We start from the raw sequence: 27,213 nt of genomic DNA, 5'->3' as shown, positions 1-27,213 counted from the left end.
CCTGTTTGCCTCGCTTGCCAGGTCGTCCTGTAGGGCCACGTTTCCCTGACACACCAGACTCACCCTTGGGTCCCATTTCACCCTGGGGAAGTGACGAACAGGGGGAGGTTAAAAGAGAAGGAGGGAATCACATGCATAGGATTGATTTTAATGGTTAAAATGTCACATTTACCTTCTGTCCCAGCATCCCTGGCAGTCCAGTAGCTCCCTGAAGAAAGCAGACCAGACATGCAGTGATTATAAATGCATGTTTACAATTAAAATCTAAATAACAATGTTTAAGAGAGGACAGCAATTTTGTTTTTTTGTTTTTTGTTTTTTTTATGTTTATTTATGTGCTTTATGCATTTTATAAAACTACAAAAATATAGAAAAGAGAGAGAGAAACATTACAATAAATTATTAATACATATAAAATACAATACATAAAAACACTAACCTATGACAGAACAACTGAACAACAGAACACAGAGGGACAAAGGCACATGAACGCAAAATATAATTTAGCTGGTCAGGTAATGCATAAATAAAAATAATTATAAAGTAATATTGTTTTTGTATTACCAAGATAAAAATTATTTTATTTTTACACATTATTAAAAACATTATAGATTATGAATAGTGAACATCAATTACACTCAATCTTTAATTACTGTTACTGACAGGGGTCACTGGTTATGCTTGCATTTCTTCCAATGCATTAAGGTGCTCTAATATCTGTAGAATTATATGGTTCTATCTGACATTTTTAGTCAAAAATGAGTTATTGACATATTCTTATTAATTGACAACTTATTTACATTATGGGATGTTTTTTATAAGTTGTTTACATTTTAAAACTTGCTACACCAAGAATGCAAAAACTTTAAAGCTCAATATCTCAAAATTATTTAGAACGTCGATAGACCCTTATAATTTCCAGGTAATGAAATATCTCCAATTTATCATTATTGACTTATCTCAACCTCTCTAAAGCAAGCATGTTTATGATATCTCTACCCCTCACACCAAATTTAGGTACAGATTTATTTTTCCATATTCTCAAAACCACCATTTTGGCTATTACCATACCAACAAATGTTAATAATAAATGTTTACAAAGCAATGTAATATTTTCGAAAATCATTATCGCAATTATATATATAATATATATATATATATATATATATATATATATATATATATATATATATATATATATATATATATATATATATATATATATATATATATATATATATATATATATACATACAGTTTAAGTCAGAATTATTAGTCCCCCTTTGATTCTTTTTTCTTTTTTAAATATTTCTCCAATGATGTTTAACAAAGCGAGGAAATAATGTCTGATAATATTTTTTCTTCTGGAAAAATTTTTTGTTTGTTTTATTTCGGATAGAATAAAAGCAGTTTTAAATTTTTTATGAACCATTTTAAGGTCAAAATTATTAGCCCCTTTAAGCAATTTTTTTTTCGGTAGACAGAACAAACCATAGTTATACAATAACTTGCCTAATTACCCTAACCTGCCTAGTTACCCTTATTAACCTAGTTAAGCCTTTAAATGTCACTTTAAGCTGTATTGAAGTGTCTCAAAAAATATCTAGTAAAATATAAATTACTGTTGTCATGGCAAAGATAAAAAAAAAATTTGTTATTAGAAATTAGTTATTAAAACTATTATAATTAGAAATGTGCTGGAAAAAAGCTTCTTTCTTTTAAACAGAAATTGGGGGATAAATAAACAGGGGGCTAATCATTCAGGGGGGCTAATAATTCTAACTTCAACTATATACTGTATATCCATGTTTATTATCAGATGGCTAGAATGGCAAATTTTTTTATAAATTAATATTAGAAATATTTGTGTCTGAGATGGAGCAAGCCCAGAGATTGTTGTGTCCACCATGATTTTATATAGAATTCACTTTAATGTGTGATATAACTAAAAACTACTTTTTTCATTTATAAATCTTCATTTTTGCATCAATAAAATAAATCCATATGAACTGAAGCTGCGCTAATTATTTTCTTTATTCTCTATTTCCTCCAGGGGATACTCATTCCGAGGCCCCCAGATATTATACAGCGCCAATGATGTGACAGTATCCTGAGCTGTCTTCAAGGATCTAAAAGCTGTGGTACAATCAATGACAAAATATGCATTTAGAAGATATGAAACTGGTTTCAACATGTATAGCTTGTAATTTGCCACTTCCGCTTAAATAAATCAACATTTTTTTCACATCACCTCAAACTTTCACGTCATAGTTTCTCATCAAATCTTGACCAATCAAATGCTCTCTTGTATCTGACATGCCTCGCCCCGTGGTTGCTAGGTTGCTTAATTTTTTACATATGAGTATCTGGTTGCTAGGGATTCTGTGTTTCAAAATATTCTGATTCTCTGTGTTTTTAATATATTTTAATGGGTTTGTGCTCTTAATTTTGGGTGGCTGTTAACATTACATTTTAGTTGTTGTTGTTTGGTTTTGGGGTATTTTAAATAGGTGTGGGTTGTGTTTTCAGTGTGTTGCTTTTTGCTTGATAAGGTAAACTGGATTGTTACTAGGTAGTTGTTAGCACGTTCTAAGGATTATAATGTGCTATTTGGCTGCAAGTATTTTAAATTACTTAAATGTTTTTGAGTGGGTTTTGTTGGTTGCTGATGCTACTGTGGGTGTCTTATAAATATTTTAATATTTTGCTGTTTTGGTCCTGGGATGTTTTGTGCGGCTCTTCACACTAGCCACTAATCACTAACCTTGTCTCCCTTTGGACCTGCAGGTCCAAAATCCCCACGTGCACCCTGAAACCATTAGATTAAGTTTAGAAAATCGTCATTTAGAGTCATTTAGAGACCAATACTTTACACATTTTTACTCAGTTTAAGTATAAAAGACAAATTGTACCTTCTCTCCTTTGTACCCTGCCAAGCCCTAATGGGACAGAGAAGAATACATTATGCATTATTTTTTTATCTGAGGATTATTTTCTCAGTAAGAGAGGTAGGCAATAAACATCAAAATAAAACATTAAAATTTTTCACAAGTTCACCTCGTTCACACCAAGAATATTAACCATAAAGATAACATCAGCACTCAATGTTGTTTAATAACTATTAACAAAACTTTGTTAAAAAGTTCACTCTCAGGATTCAAAAATCAGGATCCTGATTGACTGTTTTTAATCATCCAGAAAAAAAATTCTGAAAGGGATTCCAATGATAGTGTTCCTCTTTGTGATTATTGCTGTAGTGGTGGATAAAAGCCATTTTTCCATTTTTGAAAACTATGTTAAAGCTACATTTTTTGTCCATTATAATTATGGCCTTGGTGTGAATGGCCTTTTTTCACCTGGAGAAAGTGACTTACTTTAGGTCCAACTGGTCCTCTCATTCCTGGCATTCCCATCAGTCCTGGGTCACCTTTCTCTCCCTGCCAATGAGGTCATATATAAACAGTAAATAGGGCTTCAGTGAGCTATTATTAGATCTATTTAGGTCCATTTCTCTTGATGGAAAAGGCAGTCAAGAGTGACACTTGCTTTCTGACTGACTTAGTAGTAACAGTAGCTATATTAAAACAGTAACGAAAGAGCACTCATTTAGTATAGACTTTGTTAAGAAGTTTTTGAATTTGGTTAGTGCATTATGTGACTTAATTTACACAGGTCAAATGGAGTGTGGATGTAAAACTCACCCACCTTAGGTCCCTCTGGGCCCGGAAGCCCTGCAGAACCTGGTTTTCCAGGCAGACCTGGACGGCCGGTACGACCCTATAATGACAAAGTGAAGAAATATGCGCTAGTTGGCTTTTATCCACAGAAACCCAGGCAGATCTGGCAGCGTGGTCGATGTGCTGAGTGTTCAGAGCAGCTTTAATCAAAGACAAAGCACCTACTCAGCATCCCTGCCTCTCGACAGTCCTCTTCAATCCTTTAAAACATCAGCCTATCTAATCTTTTTGTGTCTTTTTTACTGCCTTCCAGGTTCCTTAAAGCCTCACTTTCTTTTGCTTTTAATGCTCAGTTTTGTATCTAACTCAGCAAACAAATAAAGAAATGTTTAAGTAAAATATTTAAGCAACCTTACAACTAATTTTGTTACTTGAAAAGTAGCTTGCTAGTTAAAGACACAGTAGGTGAATGTTTTCAGAAACATTTCATGTTGTGCTCTTCACATTTTAATAGTAAAAATTAAAGTAAATCATCTAAATGTTCTTATATGTATTTTTATATTGTGGGTACAGTCTTTCAAGCAGATTCAACGTTTGCATGTGCCTGAGCACCGTGATCATGTGGACATAAGACAGAGAGTGACAGTGGTGAAAACAAACCCTGAATCAAAACTTTAAAATGCTAAAGTTACTTTTGCATGTTGGATAAAGGATAAAACCACAGCTGAAGTATATCTTTTAGACAGGTGATGTTATGTAGTAAAACTATTTTAGTCACCTAAGCTGATGTAGATTGTGTTGTTTTAAGAATGGGTAATGTGCACGGGAGTGTTGTTCAGCCACTAAAATTTTCTGGCAAAAGTTTAATCTAACTATTTTCGGTTTCATAAGGGACCTTTTACAGCATCAATAATGTAGATTTTTATTAAGTTTAACAACAAAACAACAGTAAATAGTGCTATTCCGCCTTTATTGCTTTATTGAGGTGAAGTTGCTTTTATATTCACATTGGTTCATTTTTTAACAATAGCAGCCTGTGATGTATTGTAAAAGATTATTGCAAAGAGAAGCGTTCTGGATTCATGAATGAAAGTCACTTGCACCAAAAGGAATGAATGAGGAGTTGGATCTGTCTGCGTTTCTTTAACAAGTCTGTTATTTAATTGATATAAGGAATTATAAATCTTGAACTTTAAAGTTGTTGACACAAATAAAAAATGGATTTTTAAAAATGTTTTTGAACTTCGGAATAAAGTAGATAAAAATGGGAGAATAATGATAATTGATAGGTTTCTTGTGAAAATGTTTTTGGAGGTAAGGGTATTTTTCTTGTGGTTGATCATAATATATTGAAGTGAAACAGAAACTATTGGTCAACATGGTGATAATTGATATGCTGTTTTGTTTTGTTTTGTTTTGTTTTTTTGTGAAATGTTTTTGTGGATAAAGCTATTTTTCGAGAGGTTAATAATGATGTACTGTAATGGAAAAGAGAATGTTGTCTTATGTAGTAATGTTCTTTGAAGGTAAAGGTATTTTTTTGTATGTTTCACAAATTGTTTTTGAAGATGAGGGTAAATGTCTCTTGTATAATTGGTTATGTGGGTAGAGGTGAAGGTAAGATTTGTGTTTTTTAATCTTTAAGTAATTGTCAAATGTAAAAAAACTTTTTTTTATGTTAGCTGTCGGATTTTTATTGTATTGATGTACACCTGATTAATGATAATAGCTGATGCACTTTATCTCTGTAGATTGAGGTCGGAAATGTGAAGATTGTTTATTGTTATTGCTGTGAAGATTATAAGTTATTGTGTGATTAATGGATAATGAAATGAGAGTGACGGTCTAATTAATTGCACATTGTGATTGACTATGAGATAAAAGGGTGGAGTTAAAGAGTTGTGTCACACATTGAGGAAGGCTTTGTGCCGAAACGTCTGTCTTTTAATCACCTGTAAAATGTAAGAAAAATAAAAAATAAAAAAAGTACGAAGCAATTGAGTGCGAATCATTACCTTTTTTTGAATAATAGCATCAATAAGATTGCTACTTTGAATATTCGGTCGGAAAAAGCATGTAAGTAGTTAAGTAATAAGTGTTATTCCTGCACCCTGCCGGCCAACCACTAAACATACAGTAACATTAGTTGCTTTAGGACAAAGTACATGAAAGAGTGAGACCAGCGATCCTTGCATGCATGAAATATTGCACATTATAATAAGTTTTGGTTGCTACAACTAAAACGTACAAGATATAATACAGTTTTTCGTTCAGTTATAAAGTAAAATAAAGTTTTGTTACTGGCAAATAACATGAACTAGTTGGTTGTCTGCTGTCATCTTTAAGATGTGCGCGTTCATGATATCAGGAGGCATGACTTTGGCCGGCAGGGGAGGTGTTTTAAAGATATGATGCTAACAAAGGTGCCTGTGTTTCAAAGATATTATGCTGACCGGTTAGCATTTTGGCAGATCACCTGCTTCTTTAATAAAATAATGAGCCATTAGAGGATTTTAGGTTTTATAATAGGTAAATTGTGTTTGTAATCACAACACAACGCCTTTATTGTGATAAAATGAGTGCAATTATCGTTAATAAGTGACAAAAGTTATAAAACAGTGGCAACTGTATTGTGATAAAATACACAAATATTAAGCAAATTTTTATTTGAGGGTGAATACATTTAATAATTTTAAATATAAATAAAACGTAAATAAATATAGCCTTAGTGAGCATAAGAGACAATTTATAAAGAAAATTTCAGTGTCAGAATATTTCATTCATTCAATTTCTTTTCGGCTTAGTGCCTTTATTAATCAGGGGTTGCCACAGCGGAAGGAAATTATCCAGCATATGTTTTATGCAGCGGATGCCCTTCCAGCTGCAACCCAACACTGAGGAACAGCCATAAACTCTTCAACACACGTACACTACATACAATTTAGCTTATTCAATTCACCTTTACTGCATGTCTTTGGACTGTGACGCCCATTAGAAAATTTAATGTGTGCAAAATTTGTACTATTATATAATGTTTAATATGTATTTTTAGAATTTAATTGCACAACAATTAGGTCACTAATCAAATAACATCTGGGATACACTGACCATGCAAACTCCACTCTACATAATATACTGATTTTCCACTAACTTGAGGCTCTTAATATAACAATCATGTTTCAAGATTTTTGTTTTAACTTCGAATTTTCTGGTATGAGTTTTTTTTTACTGGAAATCAAGAAAAAAAACTTTATTCAAGAAATATTTTTAATTAAGTTTTTTATAGACCATCAAACATCCTATGCTCCAAACGCCTTCCCTTCATTTAGCTTGAGGTGCTTAAAGTTCAGTGCAATTAAATCACTGCATGAGTTTTGACTGAGAGCAGCAGTGCAGGGCTGAGATTAATGTCCGAGTTCAGCACTAAGTGATATTACAGGGCAGCAACACTGTGGACCGCAGCCAATGAAACAGCGCATGGCCTGACACCCTGTAAAACTATTACATGCACCAACAGAGCATGTCATAATTATAAACAGCATACCGGACTGCATACTGCAACCTGTCGCATTATAAACAGAGACACTGTATATGAAAGCCATCGAGTTTAAACCTAGACTTTATTAAATGAAGTCGTACATCAAATTCCATCATTGGTCTTATTAATACACAGCAATACATAAACACTTCAAAAGGCAAAAGATAAGATTCTGACCTTTGACCCTGGTCGTCCTAAATCACCCTATAAAGTGAAACAAAAAAGAATTCTTTCAGTATCATAACAGAGTATGAAGCAAATAAGTCAGTTGTTTCAGATGCTTCACCTTATCTCCCTTAGGTCCCACCATCCCGGGAATACCCCTGTCACCCTAAATCAAAGAAAAACCTTTCAATTTATTTATGAGGATATTTTATTTTATTGTCTGAGGAGGGACTTTGGATCTACCTGTGGTCCAGCAGGTCCTGGAGGTCCTGTTGGTCCCTCCACACAACGTTCTTTGATCTGCTCCTCCTCATCCTCGTCTTTCTCAATTATCCTCACCACAGGATGCGGCAAAGCCTTAAAAACCAATTAACAGCCATACTGTCATATCTTGGTGCTATAAATAAATATATTAATGTCATTCCACTCACAGGTTCCCTCTTCCAAACACCAGGAGGGGGCGGGAACAAAGGAGGTGGAGGCGGAGTCAACAGACAACAAGGGTCAAATCTGTTCAAGACATCGCTTGGATCCTGGCCTAAGAAACAAACCACACCAGATGATAAAGAGTAAGAACAGTAATTCATTTTCTTTCTGGCAGGAATACCTGAAGAGAAATAGCACTGCAGTAAAAGCTGCAGTATGTGCAGTAAGGAACAATAGTATGACTGTGTCTTGCATATTGATTGAATAAATGTATAATAGGGCTGGGCGATTGGACCTAAATTGAACATTTTAACTCGCCATTTACAATTAATGAATGATAATTTCATTTGATTATTAATTTTTCAGGATAAGTTTTGTCCAGTAAATATGCTCACATATTTATAAGTCAGAGAATTTTGAATTGATTGAAGGAAACACACACTATCTACTATCTTTGATTATTTACTTTAACGTTGAACAACTGAAATTAAAACAGGCCAAAACAAACAGTCACTCTTTCTTATAAAAAAGTGAAAATAAATAATTTGCACTTTTGGAAACAAAATTAATTATCATTATGATGTTTTTCATATTAAAAGTAGAAATCAAGCAGTCTCTTCTAAAATACATCTTGTTTATCCTGTACACTTCTTTCCAGAGTATTTATTGAATCTTTTGTAAACAAGTATTTTAATATAAAAATAATTTTATTGTAATGGAAAATATGCAGATATGCAACCGCTCAAAGCCTGCGCTGGACCACACCCTTGTGTTCGATGTAGAAGTATAAATCATTCTTAACAGAGGTAAGTGGTAGGAAAAGTAACTGAAAAAAATTGACAGGGAAAAATTTGATCGATTATAGGTTCTGAATGTCGTTTTCGATTAATCGCCCTGCCCTAGTGTACATTTGGGTGATTATATAATTGAAGATTTGCATTTCAAAAACTAAACTGTTAACTAAACGTATAACTTGCTGTAACTTACTCAGTGTATTCACTGCTTGCCAAACTCAAGTAAAACAATACACTGTTTCATCAGGTAAAATTTAAGACTTTCTAAGACCCTTTTAAGACCATTATAAATGAATGTTGCACAGGGCTAAACACTAATGATTATTTCTAATGGCCTGGTTGGGCTAATGTTTTTTTCTTTTTTTTTTTTTGGTTGCCATGAAAAAAACTTATTATTTAATGTGTCAAAACAAGAAAACTGTAGTTGTATAACAACTACTTTTAACATAATATTTCTTTCTTCTTTTTTATGACAAGTTAAAAGTATATTTATTGTGGACTGGGGTGGATTTAGTGATTTAGGGGCCCTAAGCAATTCGGGCCATGGGGTCCAAAAGTTTGTATTTTAATTTATTTTTAATTGATTTATTTTGTTGTTTTGTTTTCCTTATATCACTCAATCTCTTTTTCTATATTTTGTCATAACGCAAAAAACAACAACAAGTAAATCATCTTGTACAATTTTTTTTTAATTATTTGTTTACTTAAAATAAATTCACAGTTGAAATAATATGTAAACTATTTTTAATATTTTTAATTACGATTTAAATAAATATTTAAAATGTTTAATTACATTTTGTAAAAAACACCTAATTGGACTTCTAGACTGCTCCATGATTGAGGGTGGGGGACAAATTTGTGAAGATGTAATAAAAATTTAACTTTTATTTTTTTAGACCCTCGTCATACAAAATAGGATAGAAAATGAGTTTATATATAATTTATAGGTTTAATTTATACTTCTAGATATTTATTTGGAGGCCCTCAGATTTCCTGGGGCCCTAAGCTGTCGCTTACCTTGCCTATTGGTTAAATCCGCCCCTGATTGTGAAGGCAATTACATAAATAATTAAATACATACTGCTGAAGTCACAATTATTAGCCCCCTTTGAATTTTTTTTCTCTTTTTTAAATATTTCCCAAATGATGTTTAACAGAGCAAGAAAATTTTTACAGTATGCCTGATGATATTTTCTTCTTCTGGAGAAAGTCTTATTTGTTTTATTTCAGCTAGACTAAAAGCAGTTTTCAATTTTATTAATACCATTTCAAGTACAAAAAAATTATTAGTCCCTTTAAGGAAGATATTTTCGATAGTCTACAGAACAAACTATTATGTTTAGAATTGTGAAATCTTTTTACTGTTAAACAGAAATTGGGGGAAAAATAAACAGGAGGGCTAATAATTCAGGGGGCTAATAATTCTAATTGCAATTATATTAGTTGGCTTTTGATCTATTCAACCTAATGCGTTTCTGTTATAAAACATTAAGTTTCATGCCAATAAATATTATGTCTATACACCGCCTTACTTCTGTAAATAGTTTTTGTATGAATGAAAGATCACGTAAAGCAGGGGTGTTCACACTCGGTCCTGAAGGGCAAGTGTCCTGGAGAGTTTAGCGCCAACCCTAATCAAACACAGCTGAACAAGTTAATCAAGCTCTTATTAGGTATACTAGAAACTTCCAGGGAGGTGTGTTGAAGCAAGTTGGAGCTAAAGTCATCAGGACTGACTTTGGACACCGCAGATGTAAAGGGATACTGTTAAAGTTAGAATTATTAGCCCCTCTTTGAATTTTCTTTTCTTTTTTAATTCCAAAATAATGTTTAACAGAGCAAGGAAATTTTCATCATATGTCTGATAATATTTTTTTCTTCTGGAGAAAGTCTTGTTTGTTTTATTTCAGCTAGAATAAAAGCAGTTTTTAATTTCTTAACACCATTTTAAGGACAAAATTATTAGCCCCTTTAAGTTATATTTTTTTCCGATAGTCTAACAAACCATCGTTGTACAATAAATTGGCTAATTACCCTAACCTGCCTAGTTAACCTAATTAACGTAGTTAAGCCTTTAAATGTCACTTTAAGCTGTTTAGAAGTGTCTTGAAAAATATATAGTCAAATAATATTTACTGTCATCATGGCAAAGATAAACGAAATCAGTTATTAGAAATGACTTATTAAAACTCATTCATTCATTTTCTCACAGCAAGGCGACAGCACTACCTACTGCGCCACTGCCTCGCCGTTATTATTAAAACTACTATGTTTAAAAATGTGTTTAAAAAAACTCCTCACTCTTAAACAGAAATAAGAGAAAAATAAAGGGGGGGGGGGGGTAATAAATCTGACTTCAACTGTATATTGCTCTGTTATTATCATGAGGAACTTTGTAATTGTTTCTAGTTTTCTTTCTCTGGTTTTATTAGGATGGATTGTTGGTGATTGGATGGATATCAGTCCAATTGAGTAGCTTTACTTGGACAGAGGAAAATTAAGACCTGTTTAAAATGATTTAAGACACACAACACAATATTACAGTGACTTTAAGAGTTTATTTGTTTTTAAAATTTAAAAGTTAAAAGACCGAGTGGACACCCTTCAATAACAACAAACAACAAAAACTAATTTCTTTTACTGTCATTGCTACTTTACATAAGTAACAGAACTGACCTTTTTCCTTTTAGCTCCACTAGCTTTTCAAAACATTTGGTGCAATTTTTTCAGAGAGCACAAACAGGCTACCTTTCAGAGCTTCATATTTTATTGAGTTACAAGTGATATGGTACTGTAATAGTTTTGATACAAAATGTTTGAACAAAATGAAAAATTAAAATATATGGACATAATGGAAATGAAAAATTGTGATTTTTCAGCTATATTTAAGACACTTTTTGCATGAGTATTGTTTAGCAGAAGTATTGCAGTGGTTTCTATGGCTTATCCTAAATAAATTTAGCCTGATAAGACATACAAATAGTGACGCAGTGGCGCAGTAGGTAGTGCTGCCACCTCACAGCAAGAAGGTCACTGGGTTGCTGGTTCGAATCTCAGCTCAGTGTGTGACAAAAAGCTCTAATAGTATCTGACTGCAGATTATGCACCCCTTATTTACCAGTAGGGCAAGGTCGGGTTTAGGTGTGGGGGTAGGGTTAGGATTAGGAGGTATGGTTGGGATTAGGCAGTGAATTTAGCAAAGGGGTGCATCAATTGACAGGGGTGCATTTTATGGCACAACACCAGTGACCTCCTTTCTCTGGGGCAAACAGCCAGGATAATACTATTTGAAATATTGATTACACATTATCTGTAGTTAGAAAACGAACATTTTACTAAAGCAAATATCTACTATTCAAGACAATAACTTGTTCCCTAAATTTTTTCCAGAACTGAATTTTTATAGCCTGTTTCACTTGAATTCAAGTTAATTTGTATTTGTATAGTGCTTTTCACAATAATTATTGTTTCAAAGCAGCTTTACATAATTTCTTCATTTTGATATATTTTCCTAATTCAATAATATTATGAAATAATTTCATAATTCATCATAATTTCTAGTCCCAGACAGTAATATACAAACCAAATGAATACTTAAAACATACATAAACCAAGAGAAATTTCAAATAGCAATTGGGATGAACAGAATACACCTATCTGAATTTTATTTTTCTACAACTTTTAGCTTTCAGTGAAGCAACAACAACAAAAAACAAGACATCAAAATTTAGCTATTTGAGAGTTTCGTGATTAACATCATTGGATTTATAATTTGGATTGATTTAAATTGCTAATCTGATAATATAATGTGTAGCCTATTGACGAAATAAATTAATAAAAAATTGATGACAAAATCTTAAACGCCTATATTTACAGTACACATACGTTATTGAATTTAAATAAAAACGCAGCATATAACAAACATGTACGCAAACCACTCGCTCATGATCACAAACCGGTGTTGCTCACGTGCGCGCACACGCATTCGCGCTGTCAATCTCTCCCATAACCTACCTGTAGGAATAGGAAGGATATTATCCAGATTATACGGTGAAAGGTAGGCTGACACCGAGTAAAGCAGAAACTGCAGTTGTATCCCAGTCCTGCTCATGGCCATGGTTCATATGAGTGTGACAAAAATACGGAGATCCAAATCGGTTCCCGCCCTTTCACCGCTCAATTTTTTCTCATCCAGGTCCAAATAGCAGCAGCTCTGTCTCAGCACCCTATTTTCTGCTGTCTCGGTCACGTCTATCAATGTGGCGGTGTTATTAAGTCGTGAAAATGACTCCCACGGAGTCTGTGGGAATCTCCAGGCGAGACTGCTATTACAGTGAGAGATTTGACATCTGATCCACCCTCTGCAGCCCCTCATGCCAAGATTAGACTCCCGTACTACACTTTATGCACCACCAACAAACTAACCGGATAGAATTCAGGGGAAGCATGTGATGGACAAGCTGTTCCCGAGATATTTGGAAAACAAAGTTTGTCAAGAAAAGAACATTTTAATTTTCAAAATTTTAGCATTATTAATCTGTTTCGCCATTCTAATAAGGTTATTTGGTGCTCAAAACATTTCTTAAAAAAATTTTTTTTTAGTCATGCAGAAAGCTGCTTTGAATATTTTGATGGAAATTCTGATATATTTACCAAAATTATTTGATGAATAGAAAATTTAAATGGGCAGCATTTATCAAAAATATAAATCTTTTGTAGATAATAAATGTCTCAGAGTAAAAAATAAATGCTACAAAACCATGTTTTCTAGGTAAAACCAAAAAATTTATTCTTTTTTTTATTTCTTTTTTTATATATAAAAAAGCTACCAAAACTAAATTAACTGAATAAACAACTACAAAAAAATATAAAAATTGTTATCAAAAAGTAAAACCCAAATTGTATATAATTTAAAATAATGGGTTCAAATGATAAAAATGTAAACAAAATATCTTTATTTTATAAGAATTTAATACAAGTCATTTTTAACAGCTAAGACAGTGGGATTTAGTTCATCATTAAAGATTAAAATGATTCAAATTCATCGTCCTGCTCATCGTTGTTAGATCACACTATTTACATCAGATAAATAAGATCCTGTCAGAAAAATGTCTGTTTCTCTGGGTATCCAGACAACAAACCAGCAGAGCCACCCAAAACCCAAACCTGTTAACCAGAATTCAACTGAATAAAATTCAACTTATAGTATTAATATGAATTTATTGAGAAGGCTTGAGAGGAGCAAATACAGGAGATGAAGTAATGATGATAAAGAGCAGAGTTTATTAAATAATCTTAGTTGTGTATAACTAGGTCTGACCACAATAAATCCAACAAGTGTTATTATACCACAAGCAACAGCAATGAAAATTTACTGCTTCACAACATTGTCCAGAGACAACACAGACCTTGAAATGGAGACATTCTGCTTATCTCTTTCCAATGAAAACAAGTGTCTTAAGTCATAAGATTCTAACAATATGGAAAAAAGAAAAAATAATGCAATAAAGCAATAATTATATGAAAACAGTAATAAGAAAATATAAACATATTAAAATAACAAAAATTAATTAATAATAATGAAATCATTAACCAATAATCAATAAAATGATGTAATGATAATTAAACAAATGACCAACGATCATTTAATTAACTAAAATAATTAAATGAGGAATAAATTAGTGAAAAAAAACAACAACACAAATGAATGGTTGCTTTCTTGAAGCAACACACATAGGTTTGCAACAAGGGCTCTTGGTAACACTTAATAATAACTACACACTATAAATCATTTATTAAGCATTAGCAAATAGTGAATTCATTTTCTGTTAAGCATTAACTACATTAATAAATGTAAGTAAGCAGTTTATAACAGCAGATACAAATGCTCTATTCTTGACTTATAAGCACTTATATATTGTGTTTAATAATTGTACTTTCAAACTTGGTTAATGATTTATTTTTCATTACTAAATTAAGTATCGCATTATTTACAAACCATTTGTATTTAAGAATAGCTGAGGGTTTTAGGATCATTCACAATGAGTTAGTAAATGATTAATAAACTATTGAAATCAACATTTATATATCCTATTAATCAGGCATATAGTAATGGTTACAATGTATGGTAATAAATGCTTTATTAACTCAACTTTATGTAGTTTTGTGACCTAATCTAAATTAAGGACTATTTATGCTTTATAAATCCCTTATAAACAACAAATAAAGGCTCAGTTCAATTCTAACCAGGAAAAGTGACGTTATTCATTCCTATTCATTTAAAGATACACACATGAAACTGTACTTCAAATAAAAATAAATCTTTGCAACCTTACCTAAAATAAAATCACTATAGAGTTTAAACATTGCATCTTACTATATTGTTACATTATTATATTGTTGTTGTTGTTTTATCCAGTTTTATGTCGTATTTTGACACTCCTGTTATTCAGCAATGTTTAAACTTTACAGTAATTTTACTTTTTAAATAAGATCGCAAGGATTGTTGTTCATTTGATTCTGAGCCTTTATTTGTCATTTAAAAGGGATTTATAAAGCGTAAATAGTCCTCACTTTAGATTAGGTCACAAAACTGCATGAAGTTGAATTAATAAAGCATTTATTAACATATTAGTTAACTATTAGTATATGCCTGAATAATAAGATATATAAATGTTGATTTCAATAGTTTATTAATCATTTACAAACTCATTCTGAATGATCCTAAAACCCCTCAGCTACTCTTAAATACAACTGGTTTGTAAATGATGCAATACTTAATTTAGTAATGAAATATAAATCATTAAAGTATGAAATTACAATTATTAAGCACAATATATAGGTGCTAATAAGTCAAGAATAGAGCATTTGTAGCTGCCGTTATAAACTGCTTACTAACATTTATTAATGCAGAGTTATTGCCTTACAGATAATGAACTCACTAGATGCTAATGCTTAGTAAATGATTCATAATGTGTAGTTATTAGGGATGTAACAATATTGTAAATACCGTCATACCGCAATAGTAATTTTTTTCAATATTACCGTAGGCACATAACTCAATAAAACTATATTTCTGAGAAAAGTTTGCTTAGGCGAATGAAGCGAACGGGAGGTACACGCCTAGGCGTGGCCATCATTCTTTGCAGTCTGTTGTCACTACAGATCCAGTAATGCGGAAATGAAGTGTGTTGCTAGTAGCGGGGAAGAAAAAGAGCTGGAAATGATCAAACCTAAAGCGGGTTTTAAATCGGATGTGTGGAAGCATTTCGGTTTCTTTCTAAAAAGATACGAAAAAGGAGAAAAGGTGACAAAGAAAAAAACAATATGCAGGCACTGCCAGAATGTGGTGAAATATAAGTCGGGGAATACGACTAAAAACAGTCATGGGGACTGCAGAACACAGCACACTTGTTAGATTGATGCAGGCTTGTACTGCAAAGAGACCTTTATCTCTATCTCACTCATGGCTTGTCCTCTCAAGTGGTGGAAAGATAATGCACAACGTTACCCACTGCTGTCAACCTTGGCTAAATCATATCTCTCTGTCCCAGAAACCTCAGTCCCAATTGAGAGGGGTTTTTTTTGTTGCAGGGGACATGCTCAGAGAATCCAGCTTTTACCAGATTATAGTTATATAATTTTGCTTAAAAAAACCATCTCTATCTAAGTGAGTGAATGATTAAATGTTGAATGTGATGAGTTTTCAACAATACTAAATTGAACTCTATTATTTTTTATATAGTTTAATAGTTTTTTGTTATTAAAATTGAAAAATTGAAGTTCCTGTTTCGAAACTTACAGATAGATGGCTAATTTGTATGTCATTGATATGTTCAGTGCTAAGGTAAATAAACACTTTTGGCACTTTTTTCGAGTCTCTTCATTAGTTTTGTTTTTCCTGTAAATTATTCAATAAATACCGTACCGTGCCATTCAAACCGAGGTATTATCGTACCGTGAAATTCGGATACCGTTACATCCCTAGTAGTTATTATAAAGTGTTAACGGACTCCTTAGTTAGATTCTTCATTGTGACGCAATTTTTTAAAAATTTGTAAACATATATATATATATATGTATATGTATATACACACACACACATAATATATATATATATATATATATATATATATATATATATATATATATATATATATATTTATATTTTTATATATATATATATATATATATATATATATATATATATATATATATATATATATATATATATATATATATATATATGTTATATGTATATGTATATATTTGTTTATAAATTGAAAAAAATTGCTATATATACATATATATACATATACACACAGTTGAAGTCAGAATTATTAGGCTTTTAATTTTTTTCTTTTTTAAATATTTGTCAATTTATGTTTAAATGAGCAAGGAAATTTTCACAGTATGTCTGATAACATTTTTTCTCCTGTAGAAAGTCTTATTTGTTATAATTATTTTTTTTCGGCTAGAATAAAAGCAGTTATTAATTTTTCAAACACCATTTTAAGGACAAACAAGTGCTTAGACAGATGTATCTTGAAAAATATCAACTACAATAACATTTACTGTCATCATGGCAAAGATAAAATAAATCATTTATTAGAGATAAGTTATTAAAACTATTATGTTTAGAAATGTCATAAAAAAATCTTCTCTCTGTTAAACTAAAATTGAGGAAAAAAAATAAACAGGGGGGGCTTATAATTCTGACTTCAACTGTATATATATATATATATATATATATATAAATTGAAGTCTATTGAATATGTGTTGGCGTACTTGATGGAGATTATGTATTTACTGTTTTAGATTGACACTTAATAAGAATTACACCATTGGCTGTCATCTTAACACAATAATCAAGCCTTACCTAATTCCTAAATACAGGAATCAGATTCACATTAAACATCAATGACACAAGCAAATTAAAGGCACTATAAAATATTTCTTAACTTAAGTAGGCACAAAAACATTGATCCTAAAGTAAGAAAGCCATTTCATGATATACAAAACTAGATTTTTGGTCATAAAAGAGAATTACATTAGTATTAAAAATTGTGACTGCTAAATATTTTCAGTGCAAGTAAGCCTTGAGGCCATATAATGAAGCTGGATTAGCTGGCTAGCCAGTCAAGTTTTGGTTTAGTTTGCACCATTCTTGGGTTTTAGGTGACATGAAGCCAGCTCGACTTCAATCCCACTTTGTTGTTATGGTATTATGGAGCCGCTGAGCTGATCTACCTATATGGTACCTAAAACCCAGAACTGCTGCAAACTAATTTGAAATTTAACTGGCTAACCAGCTTATCTGGCTTCATGGTACTGAACCCTGGTGAATACATAAATGCATTTTAAAGCATTTGAATAATAGTAAACAAACGGCCTAAAAGCAATAGTTCACCCTCAAATTATTATTTGTTTTTCTTTCTTGTGCTAAATACAAAAGACAATATTGTAAACAAGCTGGAAACCTGTAACCATTGACTTCCATAATATTTGTTTTTCCTACTATGGAAGTCAAGGGTTACAGGTTTTCAGATTTCTTTTTCTTTAGTGTTCAATAGAACAAAGAATCTTATGAAGGTTTGAAACCACTTGAGGATGAGTAAATAGTGAGTGAATTCTCTTTTTTTGTGTGTGAACTAACACTTTAAAGCTGAAGTTAGTAATAGCTGCTTTCATCTGCAAAGGGCAAAGGCAAAACATCATGATTTTATAAAGTGAAAAGCTGCATAGAAATGTCCATAAAATATGTTTGCTCTTCTAAACCAGCTGTGCTTCAGCTCAACACTGCTGCCAGTCATCAAGTGTCAACAGCTGAAACCTGTTGTCTAAAGCACTGTTTGAAGATGCCATTCCTCTGCTTCTGTTGCCCCTCCCTCTTCCTCTATTGCTCCGCCCTCTCCCCTCATAGCCCCTCCCTCTCTGCTGTGTCTGCCTCTGCCCTCCTCCTCTACTTTTGTTGGCTGATGCTGCAGGACCAGTCAATGCCTCCTGCAGGATGGAGAAGAGCTGCGGAGCTACAGGGTCACCTGCAAGCAGAGACTCCGACTGCTGACCCCCTCTTATGGCAGCTTCCAGACCATGCAGCAGAGAACCGCTGAAAACCCTTTGAAAATAAAATAATATAGATGGATAAAAGGTAAAACTATAGTGTATTTACTGTTTATACTTACATATTTTATATAAATACATTTTTTATTACACTGAATTAGTTTTTATTGTCATTTTTCCTCTTTCATGTCAGTGTCTTAAAAATTATATTTAAATAAAAAAATATATTCTAAATTTAGTTCTAGAACAACTTAAAGAAAAAAAAAGGAACATTTCATTTTTGTGTTGAATTTTTTAATAATTTCATAAAACATATTTGTCATACATTTTTTAACCTTTATTTAAAACATTTTAAAATTATTATTGTTGCTACACAAAACTATACATAACATAAACAAAAAGTGGATTTTTAGCAATAGCAATTGTGTCTGTTAGGGTTGTTTCATCCACTCTGGGGTGATTTTGAGTTTTAATTTGACCACAACTTTCTCTGTTTTTCAGCAAATGAAAAATGAATGGAATGATTTTTAATGACAAATCTTATTTTGACAGATTTTTTTTCTTTGAAAATTTAAAACAATGTGCACAGAGTGTATTGTTGAATTGACTACCCATTCATTATGTTAGTGGTTGTTTTATCCCCATTGACTTCCATTATACTGACTTTTTTTTAATCGCAAAGCCTTGACACCGTATAATCATGCATTCTTGATTGTTGCTGTTTTTCCCTGTCAGGATGAGGTAAAATGTTACATTTTTACTGTTGATCATCAGGTGCAGTGCAAAAAAAAGCTTAGTTTCTGCCTTCTATATGGAGTAAAGTGTTTAAGAGAGTGTGTGAGAGGGACATAATCAAAATAAGCAGCTCAGCTCTCACAACATAGTAAGTGTTTTTGCTAATGAAGAACAATAAAAACTACACATTTAACCTCTTCCCAACAGAGAAAACCACCAACAATCAAGAATGTCAGATTGTATAGTCATTGCTTTGCAATCCAAAACTGTCTTTATAATGGAAGTCAAAAACAGCCACGAACTTAACAAAAGGGTGGTCAATTTGAACAGTACACAAGGGTTAAAACAATAAATATAAAACACAGCTTAAATATTTTTTCCATACATTAGAATGAGCAAACAATGACTATCATACATTTGAACCATGATTTACAGAAGACACCCACTAAAATGTTGTTGATCATTTACATACTAAAAACCTTGTCTTGAATATTTAGAATAAGATATATAAAATATATTTTTAAGGTTTATAGGACAGGTCAAATATATTAATTATTTAAATGAAATTTTAAAAAAATCAAATCTTTATATTTTGACACAATCATTCAAAGCACTAGCATTAATTTGGTCAGCAAGAAGTTTAGAAACAAAAAAAGGTACATATTCTTTTTATGTATTACAAGTATAGATCATTATTTTATAAATTTTTTTAGACGCTTGCATTCAATATGCATTCATGCATATAAAATCACTTTTGTAAATGGAATTTGAAATACCTTAAAAACTGTAAAGTTCTCTTCAATATTGTACTCTTTTTTTATGGAAATTTATATATAATTATGCTTTGTTAAAATCATTATAATATATATATATATATATATATATATATATATATATATATATATATATATATATATATAAATATATAAATATATATATATATATATATATATATATATATATATATATATATATAAATATATAAATATATATATATATATATATATATATATATATATATATATATATATATAAATATATAAATATATATATATATATATATATATATATATATATATATATATATATATATATGTATATATATATATATATATATATATATATATATATATATATATATATATATATATATATATATATATATATATATATATATATATATATATATATATATATATATATATTATAATGATTTTAACAAAGCACTGATGAGAATTACAAAATATATTTCACTCATCATTAAGTCACCATACCAGGCACACTGAGGTTCAGGTAGCGGAAAACACAATAACTGGTTCAGGAACATCGTCACCCACATACAGGACTGCCATTGGCTGAGCAAATGGGCCACACCCAGATCAAGACCCCTCCTTTGCCCTGGATTGACCCTTAGCTGAGATAATCGCTGACATACAGAAGCTGAAGCTTTGCTGCCAAACAGTGGGTCTGTATGATAGTGACACAAAACAATATGGCTTAGGGCGATTAATAAAATGAAAACATTAAATTGATAAGCAATACGTAATGCTAAATAACTGAAACTTAAATATTTAGTTTCACAATAGAAAATAAAAGAGAACTTTTTTGGGTGTGGATGCATGCATGTTTTCTATAAATTGTTTGATGCAAACATATCTTTGTATGCTTTTTGTGCATGTTTACTAAAATATTTGGCAAAATAGGTTTTAATCTTTATTCATTTATTAACTTTCATTTATTTTTGGTATTTTGTGTTGATTGATGTAATAAATATAATTTCCAAAATTTAGCTGTGAGCAGCAATTATCGGGGCCAAGCAGCCCAGCGGCCACATCATAAACAAGCAAGGCAACAAGCTACAGAGCAACTGGAAAATTCTGCAGCATGGTCTGAGCCAAATTTGCTGGAAATTGGGCAAATGATCTATGGAGAGTTCAAAACTATGGAGATTTTCAAACTAATTCAAGATGGTGGACAGGAAGTCCTGTCAATTAGGAAATAAATTATATCAATGTTCTCTGTATGACTCAAAGAATCTACAAGACCAGTTTCATGACAATAGACAAAACTATTCAAAAGTCATTGGATAAATTTTGTATGATTTTTATTGATAGAATATAATTGTTTATCAATTTTACCCAGAAGGTGGTGCAAACTGATGTAAGTTTAAATCATACACATTAAGTTTGATTTTAATACTTCAAACCTTTGCAGTGATTCAGTCTGTAATACCATCTGGCAGCATTACATCAAGTTTGTGCAAATGCTAAATGACAACAGTTTTGTCTATCAACATAAATTCCATAACTTTTGGTCAACATGGTCTGAAGATGATCCAAGTCAAATTTGGTAAAGATTGGACCAATGGTCTAGTTAAAAAAAAAAAAGGTTTGATTTAAATTAAAATGGTGGACAGTACAGGAAATTTGGCAGATTATAGAATAATTGGTATCTGTGTTGTCTGTGTTTGACTTAAGGCTAGATGGCAGAAAGGAAGTTCAGTTAATTAGGGCATAATTGGTATCTATATTCTCAGGACAACCCAATGAATATATCAAGACAAGTTTCATAACAATAGGCAAAATTAGTTAAAGGTAATTAGCATTTTTAGAAATATCATTATAACATTTGACCAAATAGTGGTGATGTGGCAAAACTTTTTGAGCACCTTCAGGGCACAGTCCCGAAGACACATACTGACTTTTATAACAATTTGTCAATGCGTCCTTAAAATATAGTAATTTTGGCATAACTCAAAATCATCATTCAGACATCATTTGACTTGGCATGCTCTGCCACATGTAAAGAGAACAATTTAATACATTTTGGACAAAGGGTTGAAAAGTTATAAGCAATGCGCCGAAACGCTGCAGCTCTCTTCAGACCATGGTTGTGATAACACACCAAGTTTGGTGTGAATATGTCAATCCATTACGGAGATAACACCTTGAGTCAATTTTTGCAAGCTCTACATTAAATTTGTTCGCAATGTATTCAAAAAAAGGTTAGTCTAATCAACTTGAATTCAATAACTTTTGGTCAGCATTGTCTGTAGATCATTTGATTCAATTTTGGTGAAAATCGGGCAAAAGTTCTAGGTTGAGTTTGTTCAAATAAGTTTTTAAAAAAAAATTTAAATAGTGGAAACAAATTATGACGGAAAATGACGGGGTGCATCAGAAGAAAAAAGAATTTGATTTAATGATTGTAGCCCATTCAGTTCAAAAGTTATAATAAACATATAATGATATATAACGATAAACATAAGTGAAACTTTTTTGTAGTGGCGCTAGAGAGTTTGAGTTAGAGAGTCCAAATTTGTTGGCAGACTGTCCTCTATCAGTGTTTTTTTTTTTTTTATTTGTGCAAATACCTTCTGTGCTTGGCCCCTTATAATTCAATCTTGGCATGGCAAAATAAACCTCAAACCTCAATTGGTACTTTTTATTTACAATTTAACGTATTCATTATATTTCCTCAGTCTCAAATAAAATGTCTGCGATACTAGCTGAGTAAATACAAGAGGAGTGATACCATTAGGATGGGTTCTTCTCCAGCTGAGCTCCCCGTACACAAATCCCAGCAATATTGCTTGGAGTAGTGGCTGAGTGGGCTTTGGTTTGCAGTTATTCATCCAAAAAAACGTCACACACACTGCAAGGCAAAGTTGAGAAGGTAATGGCTGTAAAATGTGTTCCATCACACCCAGTGCTCCCAACAACACCTGCAGCCTCACTTGTGCAGACGCCTAAAATAAAAACCAAAAGACAACCAGTGAAACGAACAGCATATGCAAAGTCTAAAGCACATTTACACTACCTGACAAAAGTCTTGACGTCAATTCCAGTTGTATAAGCAACAAATAATAACTTGACTTCATTTGAAAAAGTGGTTAAAAGATAGATTTTTCTGATGAATCATCACAAATACTGCGGAAGAACTACTGGAACCTGCATGGACCCAAGATTCTCAAAGAAATCAGTCAAGTTTGATGAAGGAAAAATCATGGTTTAGGGTTTACATTCAGTCTGGGGATGTGCAAGAGATCTGTAGAGTGGATGGCAACATCAACAGCCTGGGGTATCAAGACATTTGTGCTGCCCATTACGTTACAAACCACAGGTGAGGACAAATTCTTTAGCAGGATAGTGCTCCTTCTTATACTTTAGCCTCCACATCAAAGTTCCTGAAAGCAAAGGTTGGTTTAGGTTTGGCCAGGATTGGCCAGCCCAGTCACCAGACATTAACATTATTGAGCTTATCAGGGGTAAGATAAAAGAGGAGTCAATGAATATGAATCCAAAAAATCTTGATGAACTCTGGGAGTCCTGCAAGAACGTTTTCTTTGCCATTCCAGATGACTTTACTAATAAGTTATATGACTTATTGCAGAGATGTATGGATGCAGTCGTTTTTTTTTTTTTTTTTTTGCATGATGCCTTTCAAATAAGCCATTTCTGATACCAAATGATCAACTAGAAGTCAAGTTATTATTTGTTGTTCCCAAAACTTGTATAGGCGACAAGACTTTTGTCAGGTAGTGTGCACGCAGAAACACTTTCTCACCTTGTCAATAGCTGTAAGATATAGTTGTGGCACAGAGGCAGGTTGGTGAGCCTCCACCGTGTTTTTCTTGAGATTCAGTTCATGTCTATCATACTCATCAACACAAGGAGTGTAAAACAGACCTCCTTTACCCTGAGAATGTTTGGTCATGTCCCCTTGTCCTCTTCCTTTCTGGGTGCTCGTCTGTGGCATCTGACTCTCCTGTTTTGGCTTATCAAGCAGAAGGCTGTAGATGGTCTTTCGAATACTCAGTGAGGTCATGTGACTGCTAGCCAGGTGACTATTTTCCACCTGCGCAACCAGCAGAACCTTCTGGTGAACAAGCACATCCAAGACAAATGAGGACAGTTGTCCTGATGCAATCATCTTTAAAAGCCACTCTGGTTGAGAAACCAGAGCCACTGGGAGCCCCTGGGTATCTGGTAGTGCAGGTTGGGGATTTAAAAAATACTGAGCCAGGCTGCTGTTTTGAGGAAGCTGGTAGTCTTTCAGTCTTGTGGAAAGCTGAGCACGCAAGTTTCCTTTCTGTTGTCCACCTAATATCACCAAAACCATCTCTAGAGCGTCTGCCGGGTTGGCAAACTGAGACAGCCAGAGCAAAAATCCCTCAATTCGAGGACTGGAACTTCGTCCAGACTTCCGACCCGATGGAACTCTTTCAAACTCCACACGACTGAAAAAAATGTCAGTTATTTTACCAGGTGTGTAGTCGTTTCCAGTAATAACAGCGAACAGAGGGAGGAGCTGCTTGTTCATGTGGTTGAAATGCATGCAGAAGCGGTTCACGGTGAAATGACGTGCAGGGATGTAGCGTTCTGCAGACTTACCGCTGACGTTATTCCACTGAAAAAATGAAAATGGTAGGTAGCCTCCTTTCAGGTCAAAAATGAAGAAGTCACTGTCATTGGTCAGAACGGGACATCCCCATTGTTTAGCAAGAGAGGCTATTTCAAAATCAGCTTCAGAAATGCATTGCACCAATGGCACGCCAAGCTCAAAAAGGACCTGTTTGAAGACTTCTCTTGCAAGTAGCGGGAGAATGTAACCATGAGATCCTCTGGAAAGAGAGTGAGCCTCTCGGATCTTGCTTTGGGTTCGTTCCTGCAGTGTCTTGAACTTCTTGTCTGTCTGATCCATTCCGCCATCCACCACCACGTAAGGCTGCACAGCACATTCTGAGAGTGCAGCAAAGAACTGTCGAACCAACACCGCAAACAAGTCGTAGTCTCCACCTCGTGCTTGATCCAATCCCGATTTGAAATACAATTGAAAATACAAACTACACCCATCTATTACAAGGCGGCAGTCTCGTAGTCTCATTTCTGTTAAAAACTGATGATTTCCTTCCACAAAACTTGTAAGTCCGTGAACCCCCATGATGCCACAGTAATGCTGTAAGAAAAAAAGACAAAAATGTCATCAATCATGAGGAATGCAAAACAATGCTTGTTTTTGAGGTAAATGTGCTACACCAACAGAAAGGGAAAGTTACATTTACAACATTCCTCATTGAATGCTTCAAGAAAGTCCTTACATCAGTAATGTTTTTTTAATTCAGCTAAAATAATAGGTTTTTATTATGTTACTTATTTCTTTTTTATCATACTATACTTATATTACTGGGGGCAGCACTGTGGCACGGTGGGTGGCACAATCGCCTCACAGCAAAAAGGTTGCTGGTTCGAGATTTATAAAGGGACTAGACGAAGCCGGAAAAAAATTAAAGATTGAATGACTTAAATTACTTGCATTTGTAGTAGTTTTATTTACCTTTCATCTATGATAATGTGGTTTCAAATGTTATTTCTCTTACCAGATAGAAAAAAATGTCTCTATGAGCAATTGTAATTTACTAAGCAGTTTTAAAAATGTGTACTTTTACTTTCCCTTAAGTACATTTTAGTGCTGTATTGGTACTTTTACTCCGCTACTTTCCTTCAACCTGCAGTCACTATTTTTTCTTGTCTATGGGGATAAGAAAACGCTCAACCTAAAATCAACAAAATATCAATGTCTAATGATGTTACAGCTTGACATTGTGAGGATGTTACCACTATGATGTCTATCATATGTTGGATTTTAGCTGCCATACCTGACGAATAATATGGCGTCAGTATTTGACGTCAATATGACATTGGTTTAAGATATTGGTTTGACAATGGATTTTGGTCACTTTCTAACACAAGCTAAAATCAACCAAATGTCAACGTCATTTGACGTTGTTATTTATACATTAAAAAATCATTGTCCTTAGATGCTAGCTAGACATTGAATTTTGGTCACCTGACATTACAACCTTCAGTTGAAGTTAGAATTATTAGCCTCGCTAAAAAAGCTGTACAGAAGTGTCTTGAGAAATATCAAGTAAAATATTGTTTACTGTCATCATGGCAAAGATAAAATAAATCAGTTACTAGAGATAAGTTATTAAAAATATTATGTTTACAAATGTGTTGGAAAAAAATCTTCTCTCCGTTAAACAGAAATTGGGGAAAAAAATAAACAGGGGAGCTAATAATTTTGACTTCAACTGTAAGTCTAACCCAATATTAGGGTCTTAGAACGTGTGCCTACTGAGTACTTTTGAAAGGTCTACTTTTTGCTCATAATTTGAGTATTATTTACAACAGATACTTATATACTACTAGGACTACATTTTGAAGAAGAAATTGTACTTTTACTTAAGTATGATTTTTCAGTACTCTTTCCACCACTTGATATACTTCAGTTAGAATTTCAAAGACTTCACTGACTGTCATTTTTTCTTCATTCCCCACTGTTGCAGAATGCAAACACAACGCTACTAACCTGAATTAAAATAACATAAGTATGGCAAAGATGGATAAGAAGAGTGGAAAAATCATTAAAATGTGCATAAAGTAAATAAATGTACAATTTACATTGTAAGACTATATTGTACTTTAGACCAATTCACATTGTAAGGCAAAGACACGTTGACACACAGATAGATGTACATGTATTTCACTGCAATTTACTAAAAAGTTTATACTATAAAACAATATATATCTTTCCAAATAGCATGTTTACTAAAATGTATTTTAAATAGCTATTTTTTCCGACATGTACAAATTTTATACATTGCTGCAATCCATTTTATAAAACAAGCACCAGTGCAACATTCACAGTTTCTTCTCTATTTAAAAAATATTAACAGCGTTTAGACAAATATCTCTTACTTGTTTATTCACCAGTGTGCAGATATCTTAAAGCACACCGTGCTTCCTGTACT

The 27,213-nt window shown here is 32.6% G+C and overlaps 2 protein-coding genes and 1 long non-coding RNA gene across 4 annotated transcripts in view; 1 reads left to right on the top strand and 2 right to left on the bottom strand.

Annotated features, from left to right (window-relative positions):
- The window catches only part of wu:fc38h03, a 23,503-nt gene extending 10,552 nt beyond the window's left edge, over positions 1-12,951 (bottom strand). Inside the window, exons 1-11 of the mRNA XM_001343109.10 lie at positions 12,615-12,951; positions 7,812-7,918; positions 7,624-7,737; positions 7,502-7,546; positions 7,393-7,419; positions 3,706-3,777; positions 3,375-3,437; positions 2,913-2,939; positions 2,765-2,809; positions 173-208; positions 2-82 (exon numbers count right to left, since the gene is read on the bottom strand). Coding sequence (XP_001343145.4) covers positions 2-82; positions 173-208; positions 2,765-2,809; positions 2,913-2,939; positions 3,375-3,437; positions 3,706-3,777; positions 7,393-7,419; positions 7,502-7,546; positions 7,624-7,737; positions 7,812-7,918; positions 12,615-12,717 — 720 coding nt within the window. The 5' untranslated portion in view covers positions 12,718-12,951. The remainder of the gene's footprint in view (position 1; positions 83-172; positions 209-2,764; positions 2,810-2,912; positions 2,940-3,374; positions 3,438-3,705; positions 3,778-7,392; positions 7,420-7,501; positions 7,547-7,623; positions 7,738-7,811; positions 7,919-12,614) is intronic.
- Positions 7,814-22,849, top strand: LOC141379064 (uncharacterized). The gene is made up of 3 exons (XR_012395017.1): positions 7,814-7,949; positions 18,523-18,750; positions 21,188-22,849. It is a non-coding gene; the product is annotated as an uncharacterized lncRNA (long non-coding RNA).
- On the bottom strand, positions 17,379-27,213 carry aste1b (asteroid homolog 1b). 2 transcript variants are annotated; one of them, XM_001343150.10, is made up of 5 exons: positions 27,161-27,213; positions 23,964-25,355; positions 22,932-23,145; positions 20,672-20,864; positions 17,379-18,717 (listed from the first exon to the last, which is right to left on the bottom strand). In XM_001343150.10, the coding sequence occupies exons 2-5, from the start codon at positions 25,338-25,340 to the stop codon at positions 18,393-18,395; spliced, it is 2,109 nt and encodes a 702-aa protein (XP_001343186.3). In that variant the 5' UTR covers positions 25,341-25,355; positions 27,161-27,213; the 3' UTR covers positions 17,379-18,392. The 2 variants fall into 2 exon arrangements, with proteins under 2 accessions (XP_001343186.3, XP_073787744.1); XM_073931643.1 differs by lacking the exon at positions 20,672-20,864.

Source organism: Danio rerio, chromosome 19 (assembly GCF_049306965.1).
Source record: "Danio rerio strain Tuebingen ecotype United States chromosome 19, GRCz12tu, whole genome shotgun sequence".
Taxonomy (NCBI): domain Eukaryota; kingdom Metazoa; phylum Chordata; class Actinopteri; order Cypriniformes; family Danionidae; genus Danio; species Danio rerio.
This window is presented reverse-complemented; position numbering and strand designations above follow the sequence as displayed.

Excerpts from the sequence above, each read along its gene's own strand:
- aste1b (XM_001343150.10), bottom strand. The coding sequence starts at position 25,340 with ATGGGGGTTCACGGACTTACAAGTTTTGTGGAAGGAAATCATCAGTTT. Across the intron at positions 23,146-23,963 it reads ATCTTACAGCTATTGACAAG|GCGTCTGCACAAGTGAGGCT; the intron begins GTGAGAAAGTGT and ends TTTTTATTTTAG. Across the intron at positions 20,865-22,931 it reads GAGAAGAACCCATCCTAATG|ACCCACTGTTTGGCAGCAAA; the intron begins GTATCACTCCTC and ends ACTATCATACAG.